At 34.7% G+C, this 25,048-nt stretch overlaps 9 protein-coding genes and 1 non-coding gene across 11 annotated transcripts; 4 read left to right on the top strand and 6 right to left on the bottom strand.

The window, feature by feature from the left end:
- Positions 1 to 812: 812 nt before the first annotated feature.
- LOC108839210 (AT-hook motif nuclear-localized protein 21) lies at positions 813 to 2,232 on the bottom strand. The gene has a single exon (XM_018612021.2). The coding sequence runs from the start codon at positions 1,870 to 1,872 to the stop codon at positions 1,027 to 1,029; it is 846 nt and encodes a 281-aa protein (XP_018467523.1). The 5' UTR covers positions 1,873 to 2,232; the 3' UTR covers positions 813 to 1,026.
- A 638-nt stretch (positions 2,233 to 2,870) lies between these two features.
- On the top strand, positions 2,871 to 5,775 carry LOC108850940 (uncharacterized). Its single transcript, XM_057008287.1, has 5 exons — positions 2,871 to 3,002; positions 4,659 to 4,763; positions 4,896 to 4,949; positions 5,089 to 5,235; positions 5,404 to 5,775. The coding sequence occupies exons 1-5, from the start codon at positions 2,871 to 2,873 to the stop codon at positions 5,773 to 5,775; spliced, it is 810 nt and encodes a 269-aa protein (XP_056864267.1).
- A 1,569-nt stretch (positions 5,776 to 7,344) lies between these two features.
- Positions 7,345 to 9,292, top strand: LOC108850938 (uncharacterized). The gene is made up of 7 exons (XM_018624389.2): positions 7,345 to 7,416; positions 7,507 to 7,578; positions 7,810 to 7,956; positions 8,102 to 8,269; positions 8,401 to 8,454; positions 8,600 to 8,746; positions 8,921 to 9,292. Exons 1-7 carry the CDS (start codon positions 7,345 to 7,347, stop codon positions 9,290 to 9,292), a joined length of 1,032 nt encoding a protein of 343 aa, XP_018479891.2.
- A 321-nt stretch (positions 9,293 to 9,613) lies between these two features.
- On the top strand, positions 9,614 to 10,934 carry LOC108855775 (multiple organellar RNA editing factor 6, mitochondrial). Its single transcript, XM_018629674.2, has 4 exons — positions 9,614 to 10,035; positions 10,126 to 10,223; positions 10,291 to 10,356; positions 10,574 to 10,934. Exons 1-4 carry the CDS (start codon positions 9,650 to 9,652, stop codon positions 10,717 to 10,719), a joined length of 696 nt encoding a protein of 231 aa, XP_018485176.1. The 5' UTR covers positions 9,614 to 9,649; the 3' UTR covers positions 10,720 to 10,934.
- An 83-nt stretch (positions 10,935 to 11,017) lies between these two features.
- LOC108855774 (protein HAIKU1) lies at positions 11,018 to 12,772 on the bottom strand. 2 transcript variants are annotated; one of them, XM_018629672.2, is made up of 2 exons: positions 12,615 to 12,772; positions 11,018 to 12,528 (listed from the first exon to the last, which is right to left on the bottom strand). In XM_018629672.2, exon 2 carries the CDS (start codon positions 12,405 to 12,407, stop codon positions 11,331 to 11,333), a length of 1,077 nt encoding a protein of 358 aa, XP_018485174.1. In that variant the 5' UTR covers positions 12,408 to 12,528; positions 12,615 to 12,772; the 3' UTR covers positions 11,018 to 11,330. The 2 variants fall into 2 exon arrangements, with proteins under 2 accessions (XP_018485174.1, XP_018485175.1); XM_018629673.2 differs by having other exon boundaries at positions 11,018 to 12,536; positions 12,615 to 12,761.
- Positions 12,773 to 13,477: 705 nt separating this feature from the next.
- Positions 13,478 to 13,562, bottom strand: TRNAM-CAU (transfer RNA methionine (anticodon CAU)). The gene is given in 2 exon segments: positions 13,478 to 13,513; positions 13,525 to 13,562. It is a non-coding gene; the product is annotated as a tRNA-Met (tRNA).
- A 429-nt stretch (positions 13,563 to 13,991) lies between these two features.
- On the bottom strand, positions 13,992 to 14,427 carry LOC108853650 (uncharacterized). The gene has a single exon (XM_018627065.2). The coding sequence runs from the start codon at positions 14,292 to 14,294 to the stop codon at positions 13,992 to 13,994; it is 303 nt and encodes a 100-aa protein (XP_018482567.1). The 5' UTR covers positions 14,295 to 14,427.
- A 952-nt stretch (positions 14,428 to 15,379) lies between these two features.
- Positions 15,380 to 17,591, bottom strand: LOC108853096 (ADP-ribosylation factor GTPase-activating protein AGD10). The gene is made up of 7 exons (XM_057007334.1): positions 17,391 to 17,591; positions 17,129 to 17,247; positions 16,605 to 17,019; positions 16,235 to 16,513; positions 16,017 to 16,142; positions 15,836 to 15,937; positions 15,380 to 15,743 (listed from the first exon to the last, which is right to left on the bottom strand). The coding sequence occupies exons 1-7, from the start codon at positions 17,457 to 17,459 to the stop codon at positions 15,660 to 15,662; spliced, it is 1,194 nt and encodes a 397-aa protein (XP_056863314.1). The 5' UTR covers positions 17,460 to 17,591; the 3' UTR covers positions 15,380 to 15,659.
- A 1,018-nt stretch (positions 17,592 to 18,609) lies between these two features.
- LOC108848910 (novel plant SNARE 11) lies at positions 18,610 to 20,803 on the bottom strand. The gene is made up of 9 exons (XM_018622370.2): positions 20,395 to 20,803; positions 20,109 to 20,295; positions 19,977 to 20,014; positions 19,775 to 19,869; positions 19,593 to 19,672; positions 19,428 to 19,484; positions 19,256 to 19,348; positions 19,072 to 19,146; positions 18,610 to 18,978 (listed from the first exon to the last, which is right to left on the bottom strand). The coding sequence occupies exons 1-9, from the start codon at positions 20,469 to 20,471 to the stop codon at positions 18,886 to 18,888; spliced, it is 795 nt and encodes a 264-aa protein (XP_018477872.1). The 5' UTR covers positions 20,472 to 20,803; the 3' UTR covers positions 18,610 to 18,885.
- On the top strand, positions 20,512 to 23,048 carry LOC108850937 (glycine cleavage system H protein 2, mitochondrial-like). Its single transcript, XM_018624388.2, has 4 exons — positions 20,512 to 20,538; positions 21,823 to 22,012; positions 22,325 to 22,587; positions 22,699 to 23,048. Exons 1-4 carry the CDS (start codon positions 20,512 to 20,514, stop codon positions 22,822 to 22,824), a joined length of 606 nt encoding a protein of 201 aa, XP_018479890.1. The 3' UTR covers positions 22,825 to 23,048.
- Positions 23,049 to 25,048: the final 2,000 nt, after the last annotated feature.

Raw genomic sequence — 25,048 nt, 5'->3', positions numbered from 1 at the left:
ACAACTTAAAATATTTTCAATAACAGTGGATTTCAGAGTACTTGACGAAATGTCAAGTTCAATAACAGTGGATTTTAAATGAGTTTTTAAAATTCATGTTTGAATAACAGTAGATTTGTCATTTTAATACAAATCACCTGAAACTCTCAATTGAATACACCCCCTAAATGTCTTGTGATGGAAATTTTCGGCAGCTTTGCTTTACATAATTGCGTGTTTGACAGCTTAGCATCAAATGGGTTGAGCAATTAAGGGTATTATTGGAACTGAATTGGTCAGATTAATAATTTAATTTCTTAATTAGCACTCCACTTGCACTTCCTTTGTATTTTACTAGTATTACTTTAATCTTCTCTGTCGTTTACTATTTCCCGTCATTTATAACTTTTTCTTGTCAACATGTTAGTGACCTCAAACTTTGAAAAAGACGAAAATTTATTCAGGCATGTGTTTGGAAAAAAACCTAGCGACCTAAATGATTGTTAATATTTTCCTTTAGATTTTTGCAATATGAAAATTCAAAACACTGGAAATATATTTATATCTTGGGTTTCAGCCTTTAAGAATTACATTAAAGTGTTTTAGATCATTTTCTGTTGATTTTTTTTTATGTTTCTTCATGTGTTCGTGATTTTGGTTATAAAATTGTTTCTGTTAGTCAACATATGTAATAAAATGTGGAGAATGTAGTTATTGGATATTTATTCTATAAAAGTTGTTAACGTTAATTCCGTCGAGTGTATGCTACAAAAGAAACTATGTGAAACTATACGGGGATAAACAATTAACCAAAAAAATCAAACAACAACATATAAAAAACATATCGATCTATGAGCTAGTCATTCATAAGTGGAATATTTTTTCGAAACTTTATACGATAATCCAATGACCTAAGTAAGAACTAATAACCATGGACTGAGGGCTCAATATTGAACAAATTGTTTAACAAACAAAAATCATAGTTTCATAAATTCCATAAAAACAAAAGAGAAAAACCAAATTGAAGTTTGTGTAAAAAAAAAGTAGCTAAAACGGAGCCCTACCGGCGCCGGTGGAATTTCCCTGCCAGTTTTCAGCTCCCATATGAGGCAAACTCGGCAGATTAAAGAACGGCAACCCTGCGCCACCGCCGTTGGCTTCCATGTACATATTCCCTCCTCCTCCACCGCCGCTTTGAACCTGTAACTGCTCCTCATGCTCGTCCAAAGGCAACCTTTCGTAAGCCACGTTCGTAAAAGACGCCGCCATGACCATCACCGGCCCCGCCGCCATCAATTCTCCAACAACGTTACCTCCGACGACCTGCCCCTGAGCTCCGGCGATGAATATAGTCAAACTCGTCGCTCCTGGAGGAGCAGGCGGCGGAAGAAAAGATCCAGATAGGGAAAGAATCTCGAAAGTGCCTCGAAGAGTCACTACAGATCCGGCCGCCGTCGCCTGACGGATGCTGACGTTAGTGACGGTTCCGGTTCCGGACAGAACGCAAATCCCGCGCTGTCTCCGCCGCGCGTAAGTGGAGATGCACTCGAAGACGTCGCAGCCACTTCCGACTTCGAGAATGTGAGCCCTAAGAGTGTTTGCGCTCTCGCGCGTGACTATCACCGGAGGTTTTGGTTTGTTCTTCGATCCAGCTGGACGCCCACGTGGCCGCCGCATAACGAGGTCACCGCTTCCTCCACCACCACCTCCGCCTCCCAGACCGGAGTTGTCATTAGAAGCTATTAAATCTAAACTTTGGTGATGTTTATGATGGTGGTTTCCTCCAGCGCCACCGTCATCTTCGTGGTGGTTGTCGGTGGAGAACTGGCCGGCACCACCGCCTTCTACGTTGTGGACGTAGCGAGAGGTTGTTCCCATATTGAGACCATCCATGCCTATATCGAAAAGAAAGCCAAAAAAAAAACAAAATATATTTTTAAACGGAGGATTAAAGATTATTAAAGCTTAGTTTGGGATTCTAATGATTTAGGTTTAGATTTAATGTGAGAGATAGCAGACAAGCGGAAAATTTATTAAAAGTACAGAAGAAAATATATAGAAAGCTTGGAAATGAAGTAGAGAAAGGTGAAGAAGAAGCAAAAGACCAAGTCTTCGCACTATGGCCCTAAGAGACGAGTATTATTATAAATGTATTTGTTTGTGTATGTAGTGTTGTAGATGTATAAATTAATCGAATTCGAGTCTAAGAAAAGTTAATGCGGTCCTAGATTATACAAGTATAACTTCTTTAAATTAATAATTTATAAATTAATATCTCTATAAATTAATATAATTTTATAGTTCTAAATTGAGTTTTTAGTTCAATTACTATCTCGATAAATTAATAATTTCTATAAATTAATAAAAAATTGTAGTTTTGGTGTAGTCCTAACGTTATTAATTTATAGAGGTTTCACTGTATTTCGAGATGTATAGAAAAGTTAATGCGGTTCTAGATTTTTGTTAAATGTATATGTTATTGAAGAATCTACAATTGTACTAGTGTGTGTGTTCTCGCATAATAAACCACTGGACACAATAAATAATTTGTTTGATCTTGTTTCATGTGTTTTTTTATACATCGATTAATTACACTGCCAAAGATGAAGACAGCCTTCCTCTGGACCAAGACATTAAGTCATTAACTAATGAAAAGTTAACATATAGAATTAAGTGCTAGCTGCGTTTACCATTCGAAGTGTATGTCCCTATTATAACGCGTAGGAGAACTTGATTTTTGTAATATAATATTGTTTGAGCATCAAATACGAAGTGGATGAGATTAGTTCAATTGTAAACTATAGTTAGTTAACAAAGTTGACCAATTAACTATGTCTTAATCAACGATTAACTATAGTTAACATTTTGAAGTTCTTTATTAGGTTAAAATAATGGGCGATACACTAAACAAACAGGAAACAACGCGGAGATTCATGCGGTGTAGTGATGGAGATTCATGCGCTCTTATGATGTTTGCTAGCTTGCCCTTTATGTTAAAACAACTGTTGAAACAAGAAAAGTTTGTACATGCATGTAGGTTCAGCCTTCTCTGTTAAGCACATCGATCAAAATCAATCTACATTTGAAGTCAGCACTTCTATAAATTTTAATAATTGATTTTTTTTTAATGCACGGTCATTAGATGCTAGTCGAGAACATCCGGATAGTAAAGTCAATAATTGATTTTTTTATTAATAAAATACTATATTTTATAGTATAAAAATAAAGAAAATATATATTCCTTTTGTTTCTTTTTGTATGATATTTTACAGAATATTTTATTTTAATTTGTAAGATGTTTTGAAAATTTCTATGTAAATTTTTTATATTATTTGATTAAAATATTAAAAGTTAATGTATAATTTGTTTTATTTGTTTAGAATAACAATGTTTATTTACTTTTACTTACTTTTTGTTGTAGTCAAATGCTTTTAATAAAGATATTTTTATCTTAATTTGTATGTTTATGCTAAAACATCTTATAGAAAAATAGAGGAAGTATTTAAGAAAACCGAACGGAAATGGATGGAATGGCGACAACGTGTGGCGGCTTCTTCTGCTTATGCATGTGGCGATGGATCCCAGAATTTAATAAGAAATAAAAGATGTCCATTAATTGTTTTTCTTGGGTTTACTCTATGTAGATTCACTAAACAATATTCCCTCCGTTTTATATTACTCATCGTTCTAAATTTATGCACACAGATTAAAAAACATTTAATTTTACATATTTTCAAAATAAAAACACTATTACCAGTACACCTAACCATATATCAACCAATAGAAAAATAGAACATATAATATTTTCAATAAATTTTACATTGAAAACTGAAAACGACACTTATTTTGAAACGAAAATTCTACTCTAAAACGACAAGTAATTCGAAACGGATGGAGTAATAGTTAGCTATCTCATATTTAGTTTTTTCTTAGAAAAAAATAAATTAATTAGAATTTGTCAATTCATATTATATTTTTAGAAAATATAAATAAGAAATAATAATAATAGTAGTTGTGAGAAAATGATGTTGTTTTTTAAATATAGTTAATTCAATCAGCAAAACACTAAAGCATAAATCATAAACACTAAACCATAAATCCTAAACACTAAATCTTGGGTAAACTTTAAACTTTTCGGTAAATCCTAAAACTAAAGGTTTAGAGTCTGTGGTTTAGAGTTTTGATGACGGAGTTTAGGATTTAGTGTTTACAATTTAGTGTTTAGTTTTTATGATTTAGAATTTATTGTTTTGATAATAGTGTTAACAATTTTACAGCTACTACTATTTTAATTTATTTTTAGTTTTTATTTTATTTTAAAAACACAATATGATTTGATAATTTTATTATTATTATTTTTATGTAACTAAATATGAGATTACAAACTATTATTGGTTGGTTAACCTACATTATTATTATAGAGAATAGAGAGTGAAGCCAAGAAAAACTGTCTATTAATTATTAATTAGCATTGCTAATTAAAAAGTCTGCTCTACCCAAATTTTACTAACAATGATCAACTAGTTTATAAATTATAATCATACATGATTATTAACGCTAACCCAATATGTGAATTAACTAGTTTTTACATTGGACATTTTATTTGGTTTATCAGTTATATATATGCGAAAAAGTTATATATATGCGTTTAGTAATATTTAAATTTTATTATTGAACAGTCTGTAAGTGCTTTAAATTCGCAAGTGAACCAATATAGTAAAAGCCAAATGTGGTTAGAGAATGGACCTCCAGGGCAAGTCAATAGTATACAAGCTGGTTGGGCGGTAAGTAAACTTATTATTTTTATGTATCAAAAACTAATTATGTGAAAATAAGCTGGAAATAATAAATATAATTTTAGGAAATTAAAAATTTTCAAACTGCCATGCATATCTAATTATATGTTTACTTTTTAGGTGCATCCAAAATTATATGGTGACAGTGTCACACGATTTACAATATATTGGCCTGTGAGTAAATTATAGTTATTGTTATTCATATATGAATAATAATTAGCCAACATAGAATTAAAATAAGACGACTATGATTGAATTGTGTTTACTGTCACATATCAAGTAGTATTATAAATGTTACTTTTTTTCATTTTAGGGAGATGGCTATGGTAAAACTGGGTGCTATAACACACAATGTCCTGGTTTTGTTGTTGTAAGTCGAAATCCCAGAATTGGAAGACAGTTTTCGGGATCATCTGTCTATGGAAAAACAATCCATTATTTTACACTGCAAATATTCCATGTAAGTTTGTCTTCGTTCCTTATAAAGATGTTAAACTGACTTTTAAATTAAATTTTTAAATTTTTCTATATTAATAATTTTGGTGAATAATTTATATCATACTATTGTACCATTGTTTTGATTTTGGATGCTTTTTGAAATAGTTTGTTGTTGTTTCATTTGTAATAGGATGTTTCCACTGGAAACTGGGGACTTAAAGTATGTAATGAAGTAATTGGTTACTGGCCCAAAGAGCTGTTTATAGAGTTAAACAAAGGAGCTTCTCTGGTGAAATATGAAGGAAATACATTTATATCCACCGATGAAATGAGTCCTCCAATGGAAAATGGGCATTTTCCAGTCGCAGTTTTTTTTAAAACGGCACATTTTAAAAATGTCTTGATTATAGACTCCAGCTACAAAAGAGTTTATATTGAATATAGAAAACTAAGATGTTATGCTGATGTCTATTATTGCTTTGAGGTTACATATTGGGGATATAGCAGATCTAGTGGAGATTCTTTCTCGTTTGGAGTACCAGGTGGCAAATGTGGTGTTTGATGAGTTCTATGTATATATACCAACCAAACTATGCACACTTTTAAAATATATAAAGTCATTCAGTTTTTTTAAAAAACTTAACGAAAATTTGTATAATTATTAAACATTGAACATATTACTAACCAAATACCAAAGCATACGTAATTGTATTATTTGTAAATTTTAATCAAACATAAAATAAAAGGACACATCTTCCAGCAATTGTAAATAATTGAAGTCTAAGCCTTTTCAACAAAATGACAAGCTGATATTATAGAGGAAAGCTTTTAACAAATATTAATTGACATTAGACATTATTTACTAAAAAGATGAAGTCTTTAAAATTGATATTAGACATAATTTATCTATGCTTTTTTAAGAAGACAAATTTCATATATGTTTCATCATTCACATAAATCTTTTCACTCCTATATCTAATTAAATACTAATATAAGATATCAAAGATGGTTTCATATGTTATGGTATGGTCACATAATTTATGGTTGTTGGTGTATGTTATCATATAAATTTATTTATTAGTATATTATATATAAAAGTACAGATTTTAGTTTATATGTATATATGTATGTAATATATTATGGTTGGTGAATATATTTATCATTTAAAAATAATTTTATATCATGAAAATTAATTTCATATATTGTTTTATAGAATAGCCAATATATTGTTTTAGGTAATTCGCTAAAATTCCTTCATCTATGCAATACATATTTTATTAATTCACCAAAATTTAAAAAATCAGCACATTTGGTCTTTAGTTCTTTACTATTCATTTGGTAACTAAAGATATTGACCAAAAACGCATATCAATTTTTGGTAAGAATATAAAGTTGAATATTGCAGTGTTTGAATGTTGACCTCAGTTGGCTTATATCTATCTTATTAAAACAGAAACATTCTCTTGGACCTAACATTTATTTTGTAAGTTTTTAAATTAAATACACATTTATACTTTATAGTTAAACTTACATTAAATCACTATTGTTTCTTTCTTTATACTACTATCCTTGTTTCCAAACAATATATTTATTTCTTTATACTACTATCAATGTTTCTAAACAATATATTTTTATACTACTATCAATGTTTCCAAACAATACAATAATTAATCTTAGTTATTTTATATCTATCATTTTCTCTTTAGAATTTTGTAGAAACGTTAAAATTTCATAAATTGCAAAATAATAAACTTTAAAATTTGGATTATAAGACTACAAAATATGAAACTATTACAATTTAATTAGATTACATATCGGTCATCCATCAGTTCAATCGATTAGTCTCGGGTTTTAGTGATTTTTTTAATATGAATATTTTAAAAACCTAAATTGAATTGTCAGATCTCCGGATTAACCGGTATAATCACAATCGGGTTGAATTTAAAAACACTGATTTAAATGCAAAAATATTTTAAATACACACTCTTTAAAAATTACCAAAATATTTGTTAAGTTATTAGTGAAATTTTTCATCGTAAAATATTCCGCGCTTCCAAAGCGCGGGTCAAAATCTAGTGTACACTGAAAAGTAATGTAGATATAATTTGAGAGAGATAAGGATAATTTATCAATGGCATTACATCTAGCGTTATGTCTATGTGTCTATCTGCTGTCTATTCTAGGTGCAGAAGGAAGTATTGATGTGAGAGTCCAACTTCTTTTTGTTTGTTCTATCCTCAATTACATTTTTTTTTTGTTAATTTTAGAACATCTCTTCAATTGTGTTTTGCAGGATTTTGATTGTGTTGAGATATACAAACAACCGGCTTTCCAACATCCATTGTTGAAAAATCACAAGATTCCGGTGAGTTAGTAAATTATGCATGGTACATATAGGTAAGATACAAAACTTGTTCCTGTTAAAGATAGAATATCAAAGTTTTACGATTTGGATGTAAGAGTCTGGATCCCCCAACCCCATCATACAATTTCTTAAAAAAAATCTTTGTAGAAAATACATTGATTTATAGAACTTTGAGAAACATCAAAGGTTAAGAATCTTATTTTTCCTTTTTTTTTGCGATACTATATATAGGAAACATTCAGCTCATATGAGGATCTTGAAAGAAGCGACAACTATGAAAAGAAAGACCAGTGTCCAAAGGGAACGGTTCCAATCTTAAGACAACGAAATGGATCCGAGAGCTTTCATTTGAACACACCCGAGCATTTGGGTCAACATGTATATCTTCCACTTCTTAATTGCATTTGTAAATAGTTTACATAAGTCTCATTTACGTTTTTTTTTCCTTCTAACAATTTCTCATTTAGTTGTTAAGACATTTTAATAATATATTTATTTAATGACTAACATATGTTTTTAACAGTTTGCAACAATTCAGACGTCCATTTTAGATGAAAGTATCTATCGAGGAGCCGAGGCTGAAATAAGTGTTCATTCTTTAAATTTGCAAGTGAACCAATATAGTAAAAGTCAAATTTGGTTAGAAAATGGATATTCAGGTCAACTCAATAGTATACAAGCTGGTTGGGCGGTAAGTAAACTTATTATATTTATATTTCATAAAATAATTATGTGAAAATAAGCTAGAAATAACAAATATGATTTTAGCAAAATTTTCATTTAAAATTTCCATGCATATCTAATTATATGTTTACTTTTTAGGTGCATCCAAGATTGTACGGTGACAGTGCCACACGATTTACAATATATTGGACTGTGAGTAAATTATAGTTGTTGCTATTCATATATGAATAATAATTAGCCTACTATAATTAAAACAAGACGACTATGATTGGATTGTTTTTACTATTTTATCACGTATCAAGTAGTATTATGAATTTATTTTATTTTTTCATTTTAGGGAGATGGCTATGGTAAAACTGGGTGCTACAACACACAATGTCCTGGTTTTGTTGTTTTAAGTCGAAATCACAGAATTGGAAATCAGTTCTCCGGATCATCTGTCTATGGAAAAACAAGCTTTTATTTTACACTGCAAATATTTCAGGTAAGTTTGTCTTCGTTCTTTATAAGCATGTTAAACTGATTTTTATTTTAAGTTTTTTTTTTATATCTTTTTTATAAATAATTTTGGTGAATAGATTATACATACTATTACACAATTGTTTTGAGTTTTGGGATGCCTTTTGAAAATAGTTTGTTGGTGTTTCATATGTAATAGGATCGTTCCAGCGGAAACTGGGGACTTAAACTAGATAATGAAGTAATTGGTTACTGGCCGAAAGAGTTGTTTAAAGAGTTAAACAAAGGAGTGTCTTTCGTGAGATATGGAGGAAATACATTTATGTCCACCGATGAAATAAGTCCTCCAATGGGAAATGGAGATTTTCCAGTTGCAGATGTTTTAAAGACGGCAAATTTTAAAAATGTCTTGGTTATAGACTCTAACTACAAAAGAGTTTATGCTGAAGAGAAAAATCTAAGACAATATGCTGATACCTATGAATGCTTTAGGGTTAGATATTTGGGTATTAGCAGATCTAGTGGAATGTCTTTCGCTTTTGGAGGACCAGGTGGCAGATGTAGTTATTGATGAGTTCTATATATGTATGCACCAACCAAATTGTATCAACTTTTTCAAATACAAATAATAAAAGTCGTCTAAAATATTTTTTTTTGCTTTCTTGTTGAAAGTTTTTTTAATTATTAAACATTGAACATTATTAGTAACCAAATAAAAAAAAATAAAAATATCATAGGAAAATCATAAAACTAATATATTTATATTTTGCTTAGATATGCATTTTTGTAACAGTTTGTTTGTCTCATTTAAACGAGCCTTATTTATAGAGATGATAAGGCCCATTAAAAGAAACTTCAGGCCCACAATGTTGCAACCCCCTTTCCTTAAACCCTAGTCTCTACCATCGCCGAGAAGTCACCGGTCTCAATGGCGAAACTCCTCTCCCGCTCCACCGCCTCGCGCGTCGCAGCAACGCGTTTCTTTTCCACCTCCAGACCCGCCGCTCCTTCTCACTCTAACCTCATCTCCCGTCGTTCATCACCGACGCTGTTCCACGCCATGGGATTCATCCCTGCTGAGTCGACCCGTCTGACGACGATCCGGACCCGGATGGATAGGTCCGGTGGATCGTACTCGCCGCTTAATTCCGGATCAAATTTCAGCGACCGAGCGCCTACGGAGATGGCGCCGCTGTTTCCCGGCTGCGACTACGAGCATTGGCTCATCGTCATGGACAAGCCCGGCGGCGAAAACGCGAGTAGGCAGCAGATGATCGATTGCTATGTTCAAACTCTTGCCAAGATTGTCGGAAGGTGAGATTTTACTTTGTTTCGTTAGAATTCACTCTCTCTCCATTGCAAGTAAACTAATTGCATTTTGAGTTTTGGTTTGGTTTTTATTAGTGAGGAAGAAGCTAAGAGGAAGATCTATAATATCTCGTGCGAGAGGTATTTTGGGTTTGGTTGTGAGATCGATGAGGAGACATCAAACAAACTCGAAGGTATGTCTCGTTTTCCGACACACAACTTGATGATTGTGTAATTGATGTGTCTTGTTTGAGTTTCCAGGGATTCCTGGTGTTCTCTTCGTGCTTCCGGATTCTTATGTTGATCCAGAGTACAAAGACTACGGTGGTAAGTTAATCAAAAGATCGTTTCTTTCATGTCCTGTGTCATAATCCATCAGCATTTGTCGGAACACATTAAAAAAAAAAAATTGAGCTCTTTTTCACGCAAAAACATTGCTTATGTATATGAATAAGTGAATTTGTTAAGTGCTTCTCTGCCCAATGTATACCAAACTTTGGAATAAGTCTTTTGGTGAATGTTTTTTTTTTTTTGCAATTTGCAGCTGAGTTGTTTGTGAACGGAGAAGTGGTTCCGCGTCCACCAGAGAGACAGAGGAAGATTGTGGAATTAACAACTCAAAGAAGCTCGGATAAACCGCCGAGGTACGACCGAACCAGAAATGTTAGACGGAGAGATAACATGCGTTAAGAAGACCCTTCAGTACTACTCAAACAGTTTTTTGCTAAACATCTCTTTTCCCTTTTGAACTTCGTTCGTATTTGTCTTTCTTGGTTTTTGTTATTTGATCCTCCACTCTATACGAATAATGTAAATTGTGACATTGGTGGTGATGGTATCGATGTTGTTGGTTCTGTTTGGTTGTCTCGTCTAAAGCTTAATTTAAACAATCTTTTCTAACGGTATTCCATTGTCACTAGCTATGTATTCTTCTGAAGAACGAATCATCTATTAATAAACATTTCCTAAGTGAAAGTATAGAGATAACTTGCTTTAAAAACAACCAAAAATCATATAAACTAACAAGAGTATGTCCAAAGGTGTGTGTACAAAAATACGCAAAAGACAAGAAATTTGTGTGACAAACAAAACAAAAGAAATAATCATATCACCATCCCAAAGGGTTCTCAAGTAAAGTATTTGCCTTTTAACTATGGAGAACCCCAGAAACAGAAAGAACAAAATCTCTATAGCGTTCTACACATCTATGCAGCTGAAGATTAAGCTTCTTTCATAGTATAGACTAACCTAGGAAGTCTTGAGGAAAAAACCGGATAAGAGGCTGAAGAGAGAGAGATCATCTAGTAACCACCCCATCTTGGACTTAGGATTGGGAAGAACCCTGAAGGAGAAGGTGGGAACATGAGCCCTGGAGATGGTGGTGGCTGAGAAGGACCTGGACCTGGACCTGGACCTGCACCGGGTCCGTGACTTCCTGATTGAGCTATTTGTGAAAACGAGAAGTTTGGGGTAAGTGGTTGAGGATACTGGACTCCTGGTGATAGCAATGGGTAAGGTGATCTAGGAGAGAACATGTTCGGGTAACCAGTAGGAGATGGTTGAAAAAACTGAGACGTAGGTGAGGGTAGTGGTCCAAAACCGTTATACCGAGGAGAAGGAAAGCCACCATCATACCTAGGAGAAGGAAAACCACCATACATCTGACTGAACCTTGGAGAGGGAACGGTTGGCGTGCCAGGTACAGGACCATTGAACTGAGGGAAAGTAAGATTCCGAGGCATTGGACTAGGAACTAACCCTGGTGGTGGTTGATATTGACTAGGCTGTAGTGGACCCTGCATATCCACTCGTTGTTGGGATCCAGACATCATATGTTGCTGAGGTTGAGACTGAGACTGAGGATGATGATGATGAGGCTGAGCTGGCATGTATGGGGGATGTTCATGACCTGGCTGCATTTGATTACCACTGGGACCTGCATCTCCAAGTGAACTTTGAAGATAACGCATATATTCCGAGATGGGAGACTCAGCTGGTCGTTGTTGTTGTTGTTGGACGAAGCTGTGAGGACGATGCTGTAGAGGCATGGAAGGGGGAGGAAGCGAAGGACGGTTGAGATCCGTTAAGGGCGCTGGTCTAACCCTCTGCAACCTAGTATTCTGAGGCCTCGGTGAGTTGTTGTTGTTCTGAGGAGGAGGCCGAGGAAGACTGTCACGCGATGGAGAGCCAGTTAGCTGCTGAACAACGCTTCTAAAGTCGTTCTTGCTCACGCTATAAACCTGAGGCTGCGCTTGAGGCCTTGCAGGGGCAGAGGCATTAGCATTTGCAGAGAAGTTGGATTGGTGGATAGGACTCTTCCTGATACTCTTCCCAGTCTTATTCACACCCAAATGATCAGTTTGTCTAGGCCTATCCATCTTAACACCTCACTACCAATCCAGCAGAACCAAAAATGATCGAACGATGATCCTTAAATCAGCTAAAAGCTCAAAACTTTATCCTCAGTTCTTGAGATAATCCTATCCTCCCTTCAAAGAACTACAATTCTGATACTCTATCAATGTTCTGCCCAAGAGAGAAAGTGATAACAGTAAGATGAAGAAAAAAAAGTTGAGGTCTTTCACCTTAGTATTCGGATCCGAGAAGAAACTACGAGAGCTCGGAGCCTGATTTCAATCAGATCTTCAGAATCTCCCCTGAGCTGAGAGGGTGAAAAGGAGAATTCAAATGAACCCTAATTTCTGTCAACGAAGAAGAAATGAGATTGAAATTCAGATTTCCCTTGGTTGTGTCTTTTTTTATTCGTGTTCTGTCTGGAGTGACGTGGATCTGACGTGTCCAGATCTTTTGTTAATGACTTTTAACAAAAAAAAAGTCAAAACGGAAAAATCGAAAGTAGAAATGTTTTTTTTTTAAAAGAAGAAATGTTGTTTTACATGCAAATAGAGCATTCTCCTAATCTAGAAAATATATATTCGTTTCATGAAATTAATATTCGTTTCCTATTTAAGAAGGGAAATTATGAGGAAACCTTATAGGCTTTTGCAGTTATGGTATTTTTATTTTCAATTTTTTTATTCTATTTTGGTTATGAAAATTATTAAAATTTATTGGTAGGGTATGACTTGTAGGGTATGACTTACAAATGTATGATGCATTTGCAAAAAGAAAAATGTATATATTGCAATGGAAATTGGTTTTGATTTTTTTTTGTCGGCTAATTGACGTTTTGATTTTTTTTTTGTCGGCTAATTGACGTTTTGATTGATTAAAGTAATGATTTGGTTTATAAATAGAAATTATTTTAAAATAAAAACAATAATGAAACAAAAAACAGCTTTGTATCTTTCTTTTGCTGAGAGAAAACTTTATCCGCCTGACATGTGTTTCATAGAAAAACAAGATTAGCAGCATGTCCAAACTTTCTCTATTTGAACAGTAAACACAAACATGATTGAACGCTTGACAGCAAGACACAAAAAAGAAATGGGGTGAGAGAGGCTCGAACTCTCGACCTCAGGATCACTCAATAGCTATGAGACCTACGCGCTAGCCAACTGCGCCACCACCCCAATTGATGGTATCTTTGTCATCCTGCATAACTTAGTTAAGCTAATAATCTGTATTTATTTGTGTTACAAAAAGAAATCTGTATTTATTCTCTGTTGCTGATTATGTTTTTGTCTACAAAAAAAATCAATCTGTGGTATTGAAACATTGAGAAGAAAGCTGTGTTTTAGGTTTTATATTTTCATTGAGCCTTTATGGTGTTGAAATTGAGAAAGAAGTACGTGTACATGCAAAAGCCTTATAGAAGCATATGTTTATTATTTACCTTGCGAATGTTTGCGCTAAAACATATACTTTTGACCATGAATGAGAACAGAACATCAGTTTTCAAAATCTTACGTTTTGCGGTTTGTCCTTATAATTTGAAAGGAACAGAACAAGTTCACAACAAGTAGAACATTAATTAGAAGAAACGTAGGAAAAGATCTGTCTTATTCCTTTATTGCATCTCCAATTCTTATCTGATCTCTTTGTTTCTTTAGATCCTCAAAGCTCCAATCCCTTCGGATCCCACTGCTTCTGACCAGCTTCGGCTCGTCAAGATCCCCATAGACCATGGCCTCCGCACTATGTAGCCTGCGATGTCCCGTTTTGACCCGTCTCACTGCGGGCAAAGTTGGTCTTTTCCTTCCCATATTTTTATATCCTGGAATTACGAAGTTTTCAGTAATGTTTGAATCTATGTCCGAGTTTGATCTTTGCAGGATGTGGCAAGCAAGGCAGTTTAGGCTCATATTTTTGTTTCTCACAGAAAAAGAATCGACAATGGGAGATGTTTAGAAATGTGTTATCTTCTGGTTTTTGATTTGCTTGTATAAAGATAAGAAAAAGAGAAATTTCCAAATGACAACCTTCGTGGGATGTTCCTTCTAGGGTTCTAGTTGCTTGGTTGACAAGAACTTTTTTTAAAATGAAGATAGATAATAGAAACAAATGTAACCTTTTTGAGTCGGAGTTTGCTTATTTTTAGTGTTTAATCGTTTGGTGGACAGAACGAGTTTTTTGGGTAGATACTTTATTTGATGATTCTATTTTTATCTTGCAGCTTAAAAGTTAGTCCTAGATTTTCTATTTCATGAACAGAAAGTTTCCTACAATCACGCAAGCGACAGATAAGCATGTTTTTGTTTGTTTGTTATTATAAATCAGTTAAATTTTTATTTTTTGAACTTTGGCTTAAATCAGTTAAATGTTTACTTGCTGAAACCGTTTAAATGTATTATCGCTAATGACCTCTCATTGTATGTTAGAGATTTGTTCCTATTTTCCTTTTTATTGCTGCTAGTTATTCTTTCTTAAACAATGTAATGTTAAATGTTTTTTTTTTGCTAAAAAATGTTAAATGTTTCATATCTTTGTTCAAAAAATCTTTCATAACTACGTTCAAGTTGAAAATCTTCTTATTCACTTTTTGACGTGCATTCTTATCTTAGTTTAACAAAACGATTTTTTGGGGTCTAATAGTTAAGAGTAATCTTAGAATTTAACAAAAATATGGTCTTAATAGTTATGAGTAATGTAACATATTGAGTTTGTACAGCCGTTTTCTTCATTATTCAACAAGTTTAAAGCTCAAGTTTACCGCTCAATACTTCAACCATCAAGTACAAATCATTAGCAAACTGATGAGATCATAGCTTTCTTTGGAATCTTTTCAACCTTGAGCCACACTTTAAGCCTAAAAGACTTGAGCCGTGATGAAAGAGTCTAGTGCAACATAACTCTTTGGAAGAGGTCAATGACATGTTAATGTTAGTTGGAGCTTATATGTGACTTGACATGAGTAATAAAGATTCATTTCCGAATAAAGTCTGATACATCCAAGAAAAAAAGTCAAACACGTTGAATTTCATCAATTCTCGTAAGACTTTTGTTCATGTACACCACATGTTTTTATTTAATGAAAATTTTACAAAACACAATCTCATTTGTACAAAATATTGATATTTTCAATAAAACAAAAACAAAAACATAGTTTACGGCATAATTTCCCCCTAGTACAAGAATAGAATCAAATGACTTGAAAATGGAAGAAGGGTATAAGAAAAAAGAAAATGAATGTACATTGGGTTTGGTCTTAGGATAAAAACATAAACCTTTTACCATAAGCTGGAAGCAACAGAGGTGAGCTTCTTCTTTGTCTCCTCAGCCATGTTCTTCAACGACGACATGTCTTGCTGAGCCTAACACAATACAAAACGAAATGGTTTCATCACTTGACGACACTAATACAAGCCTGAACAAAAAAAAGGATTAAGAAGTGAGGCTAGTAGACCTGGAGAGAGAGGCGGTTGATAAGATCACCAGCTGAGAGATCCAGAGGAAAATCTCCATCATCATCTCCAAACAGATCAGCACTAGAGATTGCTGATGAACCCTGTTTTTTTTTTAAAATGAGACTGTTACAAATTAGTACTAATGAGTATTTTAGCTAAGGTAGTGAGAAGAAGACGTACATGGAACTTCTTTAATGTACTTTTGGCCTCAAGGTCCATGGAGTTATTCTCGTTACCAAAGTACTGAGCAGAGGAGATTGATTTTGCGTTAGAGAACTTCTTCCGGGCTTCATCTGTCTCTTGAATCTGTGTGGTATAAATGCTAGAGAGTGTGAGTACAAAAACAGTTTAACTTAAAGACTAATAACATAAGAGGGAAGAAGGAGCTTTGTATATACTCTTGAGGAGCTTGTGATTGGTTTCTTCTGAAACACGCCTCCTCCATTCATCTCAAACTCCTCGAAGAAGCCTGTTGATTTTGGTGGAGCTACATGACCAAACACTTGAGGGCCATTGCTCATATATTGCTCTCTTGTTTGAACACCGTCCGCATAATCAAAGCGAGAGGAAAACGATGACCTAGCTGATTTAGGCGATGGTGAACCGTTAGCTGAGTAAGTCGCTGATATTATCACAACAGACTCCTCTGGCTTTTGATCATAAAGAGTCTCCCTCGACTGCAAATTTCCCGAAAAGAAAATAAAACAATTTATGTTAAGTTCTCAAAAAACACAAGATGATCTGTAGAGTGTCAAGCACGTTACTGACCTTAGTAGTTAGCTTCTTAGCACCAAGTCCTCCTGTTTTTCCCGTCTTCTTGGCACCACCAAGAGGCTTCTTAACGGACCGAGAAACTCTCGGTGAGACGGGAACCTTAGTATTATTATTACTACTCTCTTTAGGAGGTTCACTGGTTTTGATGCTGGAGAGCCCATTGGGCACTTGCGTGGTCGTCGTCGAATCAGGAGAAGGAGGCAAATTAAGAAGTTCCTCGGCGTTGCTTTTGGCAACTTCTCTGGCAAGAGTCTGTTTGTAAGACTCAGCAGCTCTGGAGGTATACTTAGTGTCGGCTTTACCTTCTCCGCTCCAACCGTGCTGCTTGAAGAAGACATGCGCCCTGCTGTTTCCTCCGTACACCATCATCTTCAACTGCTCAGGGCTCCATGAGTCTAGATTTGTTGACCTAAAAAAAATTAAAAAAGATGACATAAACATTTTTTTAATACAAAGTCTAGAGTAAATCAAAAGAAACTCAAATTCGAATAGGTAATGAATTAATCAGATCAATGAACCTGACGAAGCTGATGTGGACGCCGAGGCTGCGATGAACAGCAGAGCAATCGATGCATAGGAAGATCCCGTAGGTAACGGACGCCCATGTTGGGCTCTTCGCATTGCAATCGAAACATATCTGCATAGTTTAAAAAAATGGCGCCAAAGATAATTATGATAAAGTGACTTATAATACATGGTGTGGTTTGTGATGGGAAAAAGCCAAGATCCGATTTAATTACCAAGTACAAGATCTTAACCACATCAATGAATCTTTATTACCTTATTATCCGATTTCGATTTGAGCTTCTTGAAGACAGCAATCTTATCATTCAGATTCTCGGACGTCATTGTAAGGAGGAAACTATATATATTCTCCAGAAATAAAGTTTCCGGAGATTTGAATACTTTTTCGAATTCAATGAGAAGAGGAAAAGTGATTTTTAATTTTAATTTTTGTTTTGGAGACTTGCGCAAGAAATCGAGGGGTTTATAAATAGAGAAGTTTGCGCAATGCCCAGCCGTAAGTTTGGTACTGTGAATTGACTAAAATAACCTTTAAACCCATCTCGCGCGCGTTTTGATTTGTAGGATTCGTAACGGTAATGAGAGGTGGTTAACTCAACGAGCCATTTTTGCATTTACCTCATAACGAGAGGTAGTTAATTAACCCTTGTGCATATTTTGTTTTTAGAAAAAAACCATGAGAGAGAACCTTCAACTTACAATCTTTCTTGATTCACGGAACCAGCTTCTGAGAATTCGATTAAAAAAATAACACACACTTATAAATAAAAAATATTGAATCGGGTATATAGAACCAACTCCTATGCCACCATATATTTGGTGAAAGACTTGTTCCTTGAGGTGATACTCATCCTCCTTCAGAAGTCACTAGCTAACAACTTTTTTTTTGTCAACACTAGCTAACAACTTCGAAGAAGAGAGATTTATGTACCGGCAACAAGAAGGACACTTTTTTTTGGTGCAACACAACAAGAAAGAGACTTATACAGTTATACCTACTTTCATTTTGTAGTTTTTTTAATTTAACGTATCGGAATCTGTTTAGATATATTATTGTCTTTTGTTGTGTCAATTTTTGGATCTATGTTGATAGAAACCAAAATTTGAAACACGCGATTTCTTCATCATGATTTATATAACCTTGACATATAAACCTTAACATATAAAAAAAAGTAGCTCACAACTTTAGTTATTTGTATTTGCGCTTGAGATTCCATGTTATTGTCTTAACCAGAGCACTAGCTAAAACAGTTGTGAACAACTACTAATCTTGAAATTTCAAAAACGACATTCCTTTCATTAAAAAAAAACTCATGTTTGACGACATAAATACCCCCTAGGGAGAAGGAAGTTCTTTGCTTTGGCGAAGGAACCAAACACACGTTTTCCACATACACAAATAATGGGAGTTACCTACTCGTACAAGGGTATTGAATATGATACAACTGACGTTTCAACATTCAACATTAACCAGTGAAAACAGAGGAACCAGTAAATAAATTAATAAAACAGAGACGAGGTTTGGTTTAAAAAAAAAATACGCATTACATAATGACATATCACAGAACCAGTCACATGGACTATAAGGGAAAGAGCGACTTCTCAAATGCGCAGCAGCCAAGAGCCATGTGAAGAAAAACTGGTTAAGTGAAGCGGTTTCATCAAACAGCAACATGGACTTAGGTGAAGGACCAAGAAGCGTGCACTAGGTACCAGTATTTTGATATGCATGAAATGAGAATCTTTTTCTTCAGTAATGGTTCCAGAGTAAACGTCTGTTCATCATGGCTGGTGGAGCTAGGCCCGGTATGTCCCGGATGTCTTTGTTGTTTGGGTTCACAATCTAATCCAAAAGAGAAGAAGACGTTACAGAGTAAATCTAAACATACTAAAAACAAGTAGGCAAAAGTGTGAGAAAGGAGAAAGAGAGGTGTACCTTGACGATGATGATTGCTATGACACCAATGACAATAAGGAAAAGAAATGCCATAATACATTTGTCCGTTGCAACCTGAGAGATGAAGAAGAAGCAGAGGTTAAGGTAAACAAAAGGGACAAGAGGAAGCTGCAGATAAATATGAATCGTATAAAGAAGAAATAAGGAGATTGTGGAGACTGACCTGCCTACCGATTTCCTTGACCAGCTTGGAGGCCTTCTTGAGTGAGAAATGAATAGAATCGAGTTCATTGACAACCCTACTCATTTGGTCGGTCTGAAAACAAAGGAATGTTGTAAAGAACAACAGAAGAACCGATTGTTTGGAAACAAAGAAGTGTGGCTTAACTACAAACCTGAGCCTTGAGAGCTGCTGAGGTATCTGTTCCCACATTTATGGTCTCTTGAACAATCTGTCGTTAAAGCCACAATTAAAAAAAAAAGGCAGTGAGATTTTTCCTTTAGTAGGCGACAAACAGGCAACGAATGATATAAGAGATAATATGTAAAAAAGTAGTGACCTTTTTCCCTCTTTCAATGGCTTGATCAGTGTCATCCATCATAGAGTTGCCTTTATTCACAAGTTCTTGATTGGTCATATCTGAAAAGTGATTAAGCTCCCATTAAATACTCTTGGTAGGTCACAAATTACTAGAAATCAAAAAGAAGATGGTTGCAAAATCCTTGAAAGAAAGAGGGTTACTTGAAGCAAGTAAGACATTCTCTTCCATGTTGTCTTCAGCAGGACCATCGAAAAGATCTACTCTCTTATTATTGCTGGCTAGATTTGATGAGTACCTGTGCACAAATCAATCATCCCTCCTCGTTAATCAATCAAATCACCACAAAAACAAAGAGAATGTAATTGTAAGAGACATTATTATTGGAACATTATTAACACGTACTTCTTCTTAAGAGCAACATATGAGTTTAGTTCCTTAACCTGCAGACAAAAACACAACAACAACCATCCATCACTTGACAATTATAAAAAAAAAAAATTGAAAATTCAAACAAGTGAAGAAAGGGTAGCCTACCATAGATTGACGTCTATCATTCAACATCCGGTTAGTGGTGGCGTCGTTTCCACCTTCCAGGCTCTTGACTTCCCTATCGAAATCTTTAATAAGGCTCTTGCAGTCGCGCATTTTGTCGGTGAGTTCTTCGAGCTGCCTGCTCTGTCTATTAGCATCTTTGATCTTCTCCAACTTCTGGAATCCATTTCTGGTTCCCAAAAAATAAAAAGACACAAACTTTACAGACAAGAACAAGGAGAAAAAGAACACAGATTAAGAAATGAAAAAAAAAAAGAGAGATTCTCACGATAAAGCACGGAAAAGGTCATTGATTTGTCCTTCGATCTCAGCAAGCTCTTCGCTAACCGCAGAGATTGGATCCATCTCTTTGTTACCCTTTTCTTCAGATCCAACCACCAAACAAATGTCGACCACGAATCGAGTCGCTCAGGTTAGATCGGGAAATGCGAATCAGCACAAGGTTCCCTAATCTAATTCACTTTCTCGTCGCGGCCTCAAACAAAACAATCGAATCTCGATTTCAAAATTTACAGAACCGACACACGCAGATTTTGCAGATCTACGAGACCAATGTGGATGTCCGAAACCGATAACGAAGAGGCAGAAATCAAAACCTACACCAATAATCTTTCGGACATTTTTTTATTTAGGGGGAGTTTCTTGCCTCTTTTTCTGCCATTGATTTGGCTCCAAAGGGAAGGGAAAGACACGAGAGAGAGAGAGAGGCAGAGAGATTTGAAAAAAAGGAAATGATAAGGAGAGGGGGACCCGCCACGACACCGTTTGTTTGTCAGGTGGAGAAAAGAACTCATATAAACCTGTATCGTCGGATCGGTCACCCTCTACCAGATCTAACGGCCAATACTCTCACAGTAGTTTCATTCTATCATTTGACTTCAAAACCAACATTAATACTACTAATTATCCTTTGCACAGCTAAATTATCCTATGTAAATCTCCCTTACATAAATCCAGTTCAAACATTTAATTTATTTTTTTAATTTTTTTATTTTATATTGAATATGCAAAACTAATTTCAAACTATATTGAAATGGCCAATGAACAACTTGAAACTTGATGATGTTGAATAGTGAATCTTGTAGCTTTTACGTATGATCTAGGGGAGCCCTTTGATATCATAGCTATATCGAGAGGAAGTTACATGCTACGAAGTGTCTTCTTTTCGATGCAAAAGAAGTTTTATTTTGGGACATAAATGATGGATATTTGCTCATTGCACTGCCGGTCCTTGCTCTGCAGATATAAAGCACGTACAGCATCTTGATCAATGTCTATTAATAAAGCAGAGGAATTATAGTCCAGACGTTGTGAGTCTTGTGACATGAAGAAGAAACTTTATACGAAATATCTGGAGGAGATGATTGATTCGGGTTGTGCACCAGATAGACGGGAACAGCTAAGGTTCTAGTGAGGATCAACTGGAACAGGGTTTACTTCAGTGCATAAGGATGTGTCATGCGAGTTCTCTTGTCCCAAAAGCTAACGTCTAAAAATCCTAACCTGTAAACTGAAAATAGCATTTTGTTTCATAGATCTGACTTCTTAATAAAGTTTTTGATTTTTATGATCAGTACTGAAAAAGAGTCATATTATATGGTCGAATGTTATGTCACAACCCACAATAGTTGCTTTCAGTGGGTAGGTTGGTTGGTCCACGAGCAAATGATTCAGAGAGTGATATTTTTATTAGCAGAAAAAAAGGCGAACCCACCAAACCATTTTGTCACAAGAATATAAGCCGATCGGTGAGTGCAGCACTCTCTGCAACTGTTGTTGTGTGTCCGTTCAAAGATCTCACGAAAACAATGCTGCAAGATTCTTGTGGGCTTCTAAGGTTGCTTCTCATCTAAGGATCTCTGTTTCTCAACGAGGGTTCTCTTCCGGTGAATCTCAATCCATTTCATTTCTCTCTGTTTATATCTCTCTCTGATTATTGATTCTGAGATTATTCTTTTTGAAAGTATGTGTCTTTGATAGTTCTGTCTGCAAATCCCTGTTTCGTTGATCTTCGCTTTTCTGTGGAACAATGTGTTTTGTCTAGAAATAATTTGTACACAGAGCAAGAGATCTTTTAAGAACTCTATTTTTTTAATCTCTTGTCGGAATGTTTTAGATATTTTTGAAATTGATCAAAAAAAAAAGATATTTTTGAAATTTGACCTTTAACTTGTTATTATTATTTTGTGTGTTAATAGTGGTTTTGAAGGATTTGAAGTATGCTGAATCACATGAATGGGTGAAGACTGATGGGAACAAAGCAACTTTTGGTATAACGGATCACGCTCAGGACCACTTGGGTGATGTGGTCTATGTGGAGCTGCCTGATGTGGGACGTTCGGTGACACAAGGTGAGAGTTTTGGAGCGGTTGAGAGTGTGAAAGCAACTAGTGATATCAATTCTCCAATCTCTGGTACTGTGGTTGAAGTCAATGAGGGGCTGACCGAGTCGCCTGGATTGGTGAGCTGAGTAACCAGTAGTATAGATTTGATTCATCGGTGTTAAACATCATAAACTTGGAGATTTTTGATACTGTGGTCTCGAGCTGAGATTCTTCTGTTAGATTTATAGGTGAACACGAGCCCGTATGAAGAAAGATGGATCATAAAGGTGGAGCTGAGTGATGCAGGCGAGGCGCATAAGCTGATGGATTCAGACAAGTATTCTAAGTTCTGCGAAGAAGACGCCAAGCACTGATCAACATAGACTTTTGTTTTCTCAAAATCTTTATCTATGTAGATGGATGAATCTCTGCTTTTCTTTTTAAGTTCTTTTTTTTTCACTTATTGTTTGAATAATGGTATTACAAAAAAAAAGGTTTGGAGTTATGCCTCTTTGGTTCTCATTTGGCCTCTTTACTTAATTTGAATCATTGTTTTTTTTTCCATTCTTTGTGAAGTGATAGAACCGATTCTTGTAACGAAATATAAAAGTGATTAATGCTTTGACTTGGCACGGGCTCTTCCTGACTAGATACGAAGCACAAACTTATGGCATATTTTTCTGAAAGTCATCCCACCATTTTGGTGGCTTGGGATCACCAATTACATGTGTCTCCACTAAAGAGTGTTTCGTTTGGAGTAAACAAGCGTTCGAGTAGTCGATTTTCCAAATATATGTCATCTTGGAAATATGAAAATGGCAGTAAGTGCAGAGTGCCATATAATGTGAGGTTGATAGTTAAAGTCCCTATGTTTCATATTAGATGTTGTTTTTTTTTGCTAAATGGTAAATATCATTAAGAACTAATGAAGATCTGGCTACAAGTTAATGAAACCAAAGATTGCTTTGCAGCTAATCAGGTTTAAGGGGCTGCAAAAAAGTTAAAAAAACCCCAAAAAACCTAAGGAAATCAACACCAAGCAACCTAAACAAAGGCTTGCTAGAAGTTGATTAATACATTGAAGCAAAAAGACAACATTTTGAGTTCCCTTACCAAAGCCTTCTTACTCTACTAGTTTGAAACAGAGAGCAAGAGAATAACTTGCTAGAAGGCTTGCTAGAAGTTGATTAATATATTAGATGTTGTTTAAGGGTTTTGCAGAATTATTAAGAAATTGTTAATTTTTATTCATTTTGCGTCAAAAACATCAAACAACATTAAAATTTTGTCAATGTCACAACTCCTCTTGCCAATGTCATTGATGCAACTGCTGTTGCTGCTCCTTCTGCGGTCCAAACCGTCCCGTCTGCTCCTGTATTTGTTCTCTCTCCTGCTTTGGTAACACAAGATGAATCTTCTTCAGACTCATTGACAAATGAGGAGGAAGGAAATGTTTTTAAAGGTAAATTTGCTTCTTTAATCCTGAGTATTCAAGGTTTGAGATGGGTGATCTCTCTCGACCTCGGTCGACCGATCAAACCAACTCAGAAAATTCAAGAGATGCAATGGACTCTTGTAAGTGGACGAAATAAAAGTAGTAGGGGCCGGTTATCCCCGTTTTAGAAAGTCATGTATTCAACTCACCATATTCTCGTCTCATGATATTGATTAGGCATGGGCATTCGGGTACCCTTTCGGATATGAATACTATCCATTCGGATATCGGTTTTTTTCGGATTTTAAAAAATGGTCTCATTCGAATATTACAAAAAATCGGATTGGGTTCGAGTCGGATCCTCCCAGATCCGGATGGGTTCGGGTATATCCGAAGTAATCAAACTACTCGATTCAACTCGGATATTTTATATCCAAATTACTCAAATTTATCTAAAATAACTTAAACATCTAAAAATACTTAATTTATATTGTTCAAATTGGTAATTTTTTTGTCCAAAAGTAACCATATACGTAATATTATTTGAGTGTTTCTATCCAAAACATTTATTTTTATCTATAAATACCTAAAATAACTAATATGTTTGATTTATAATTTTAATTTAGGTGTTAGTAATATCATAAATATAATTTAAAATAATATTATATATATCTATATATATTTGGATATGTTCGGATACTTATTCGGTTCTCGGTACGAATCGGATTCGGTCTTGTAGGATCCAACCGGGTCGGGTACCCTATTTTTCGGGTCGGTTCGAATAAATACTTCGGATATGGATATTTTGCCCAGCCCTAATATTGATCATTGTCATGTGGTTGCAATGTAATCATGGGCTTCAATTCTCTAGTTTCATTCTTGAAACTTTTCTATCTTTCTCATATGTTTTCTCAAATGTATGTTTTCTTTCTATCTAGCAATTATAAAGTCTTCTTACTTTTATCTTTAATTTCTTCTGTCACGCACTTTTACTTTTAAAATATAAAAAATTAAAAATATTTTTATATAAACAAATTATTAATTTTCAGTATTTAAATTTAAATTTTATTAGTTAAAAAGTAAAACCATAATATTTTTTCTAGTTTGATTTATTCAAGTTTACTTTAAATTTTTAGTTTTATTTTATTTAAATTGTAATAATA

The sequence above is a fragment of the Raphanus sativus genome, chromosome 4 (genome assembly GCF_000801105.2).
Source record: "Raphanus sativus cultivar WK10039 chromosome 4, ASM80110v3, whole genome shotgun sequence".
NCBI lineage: Eukaryota > Viridiplantae > Streptophyta > Magnoliopsida > Brassicales > Brassicaceae > Raphanus > Raphanus sativus.
Note: the sequence above shows the minus strand (reverse complement) of the source record. Positions and strands in the feature narration are given on the sequence as shown.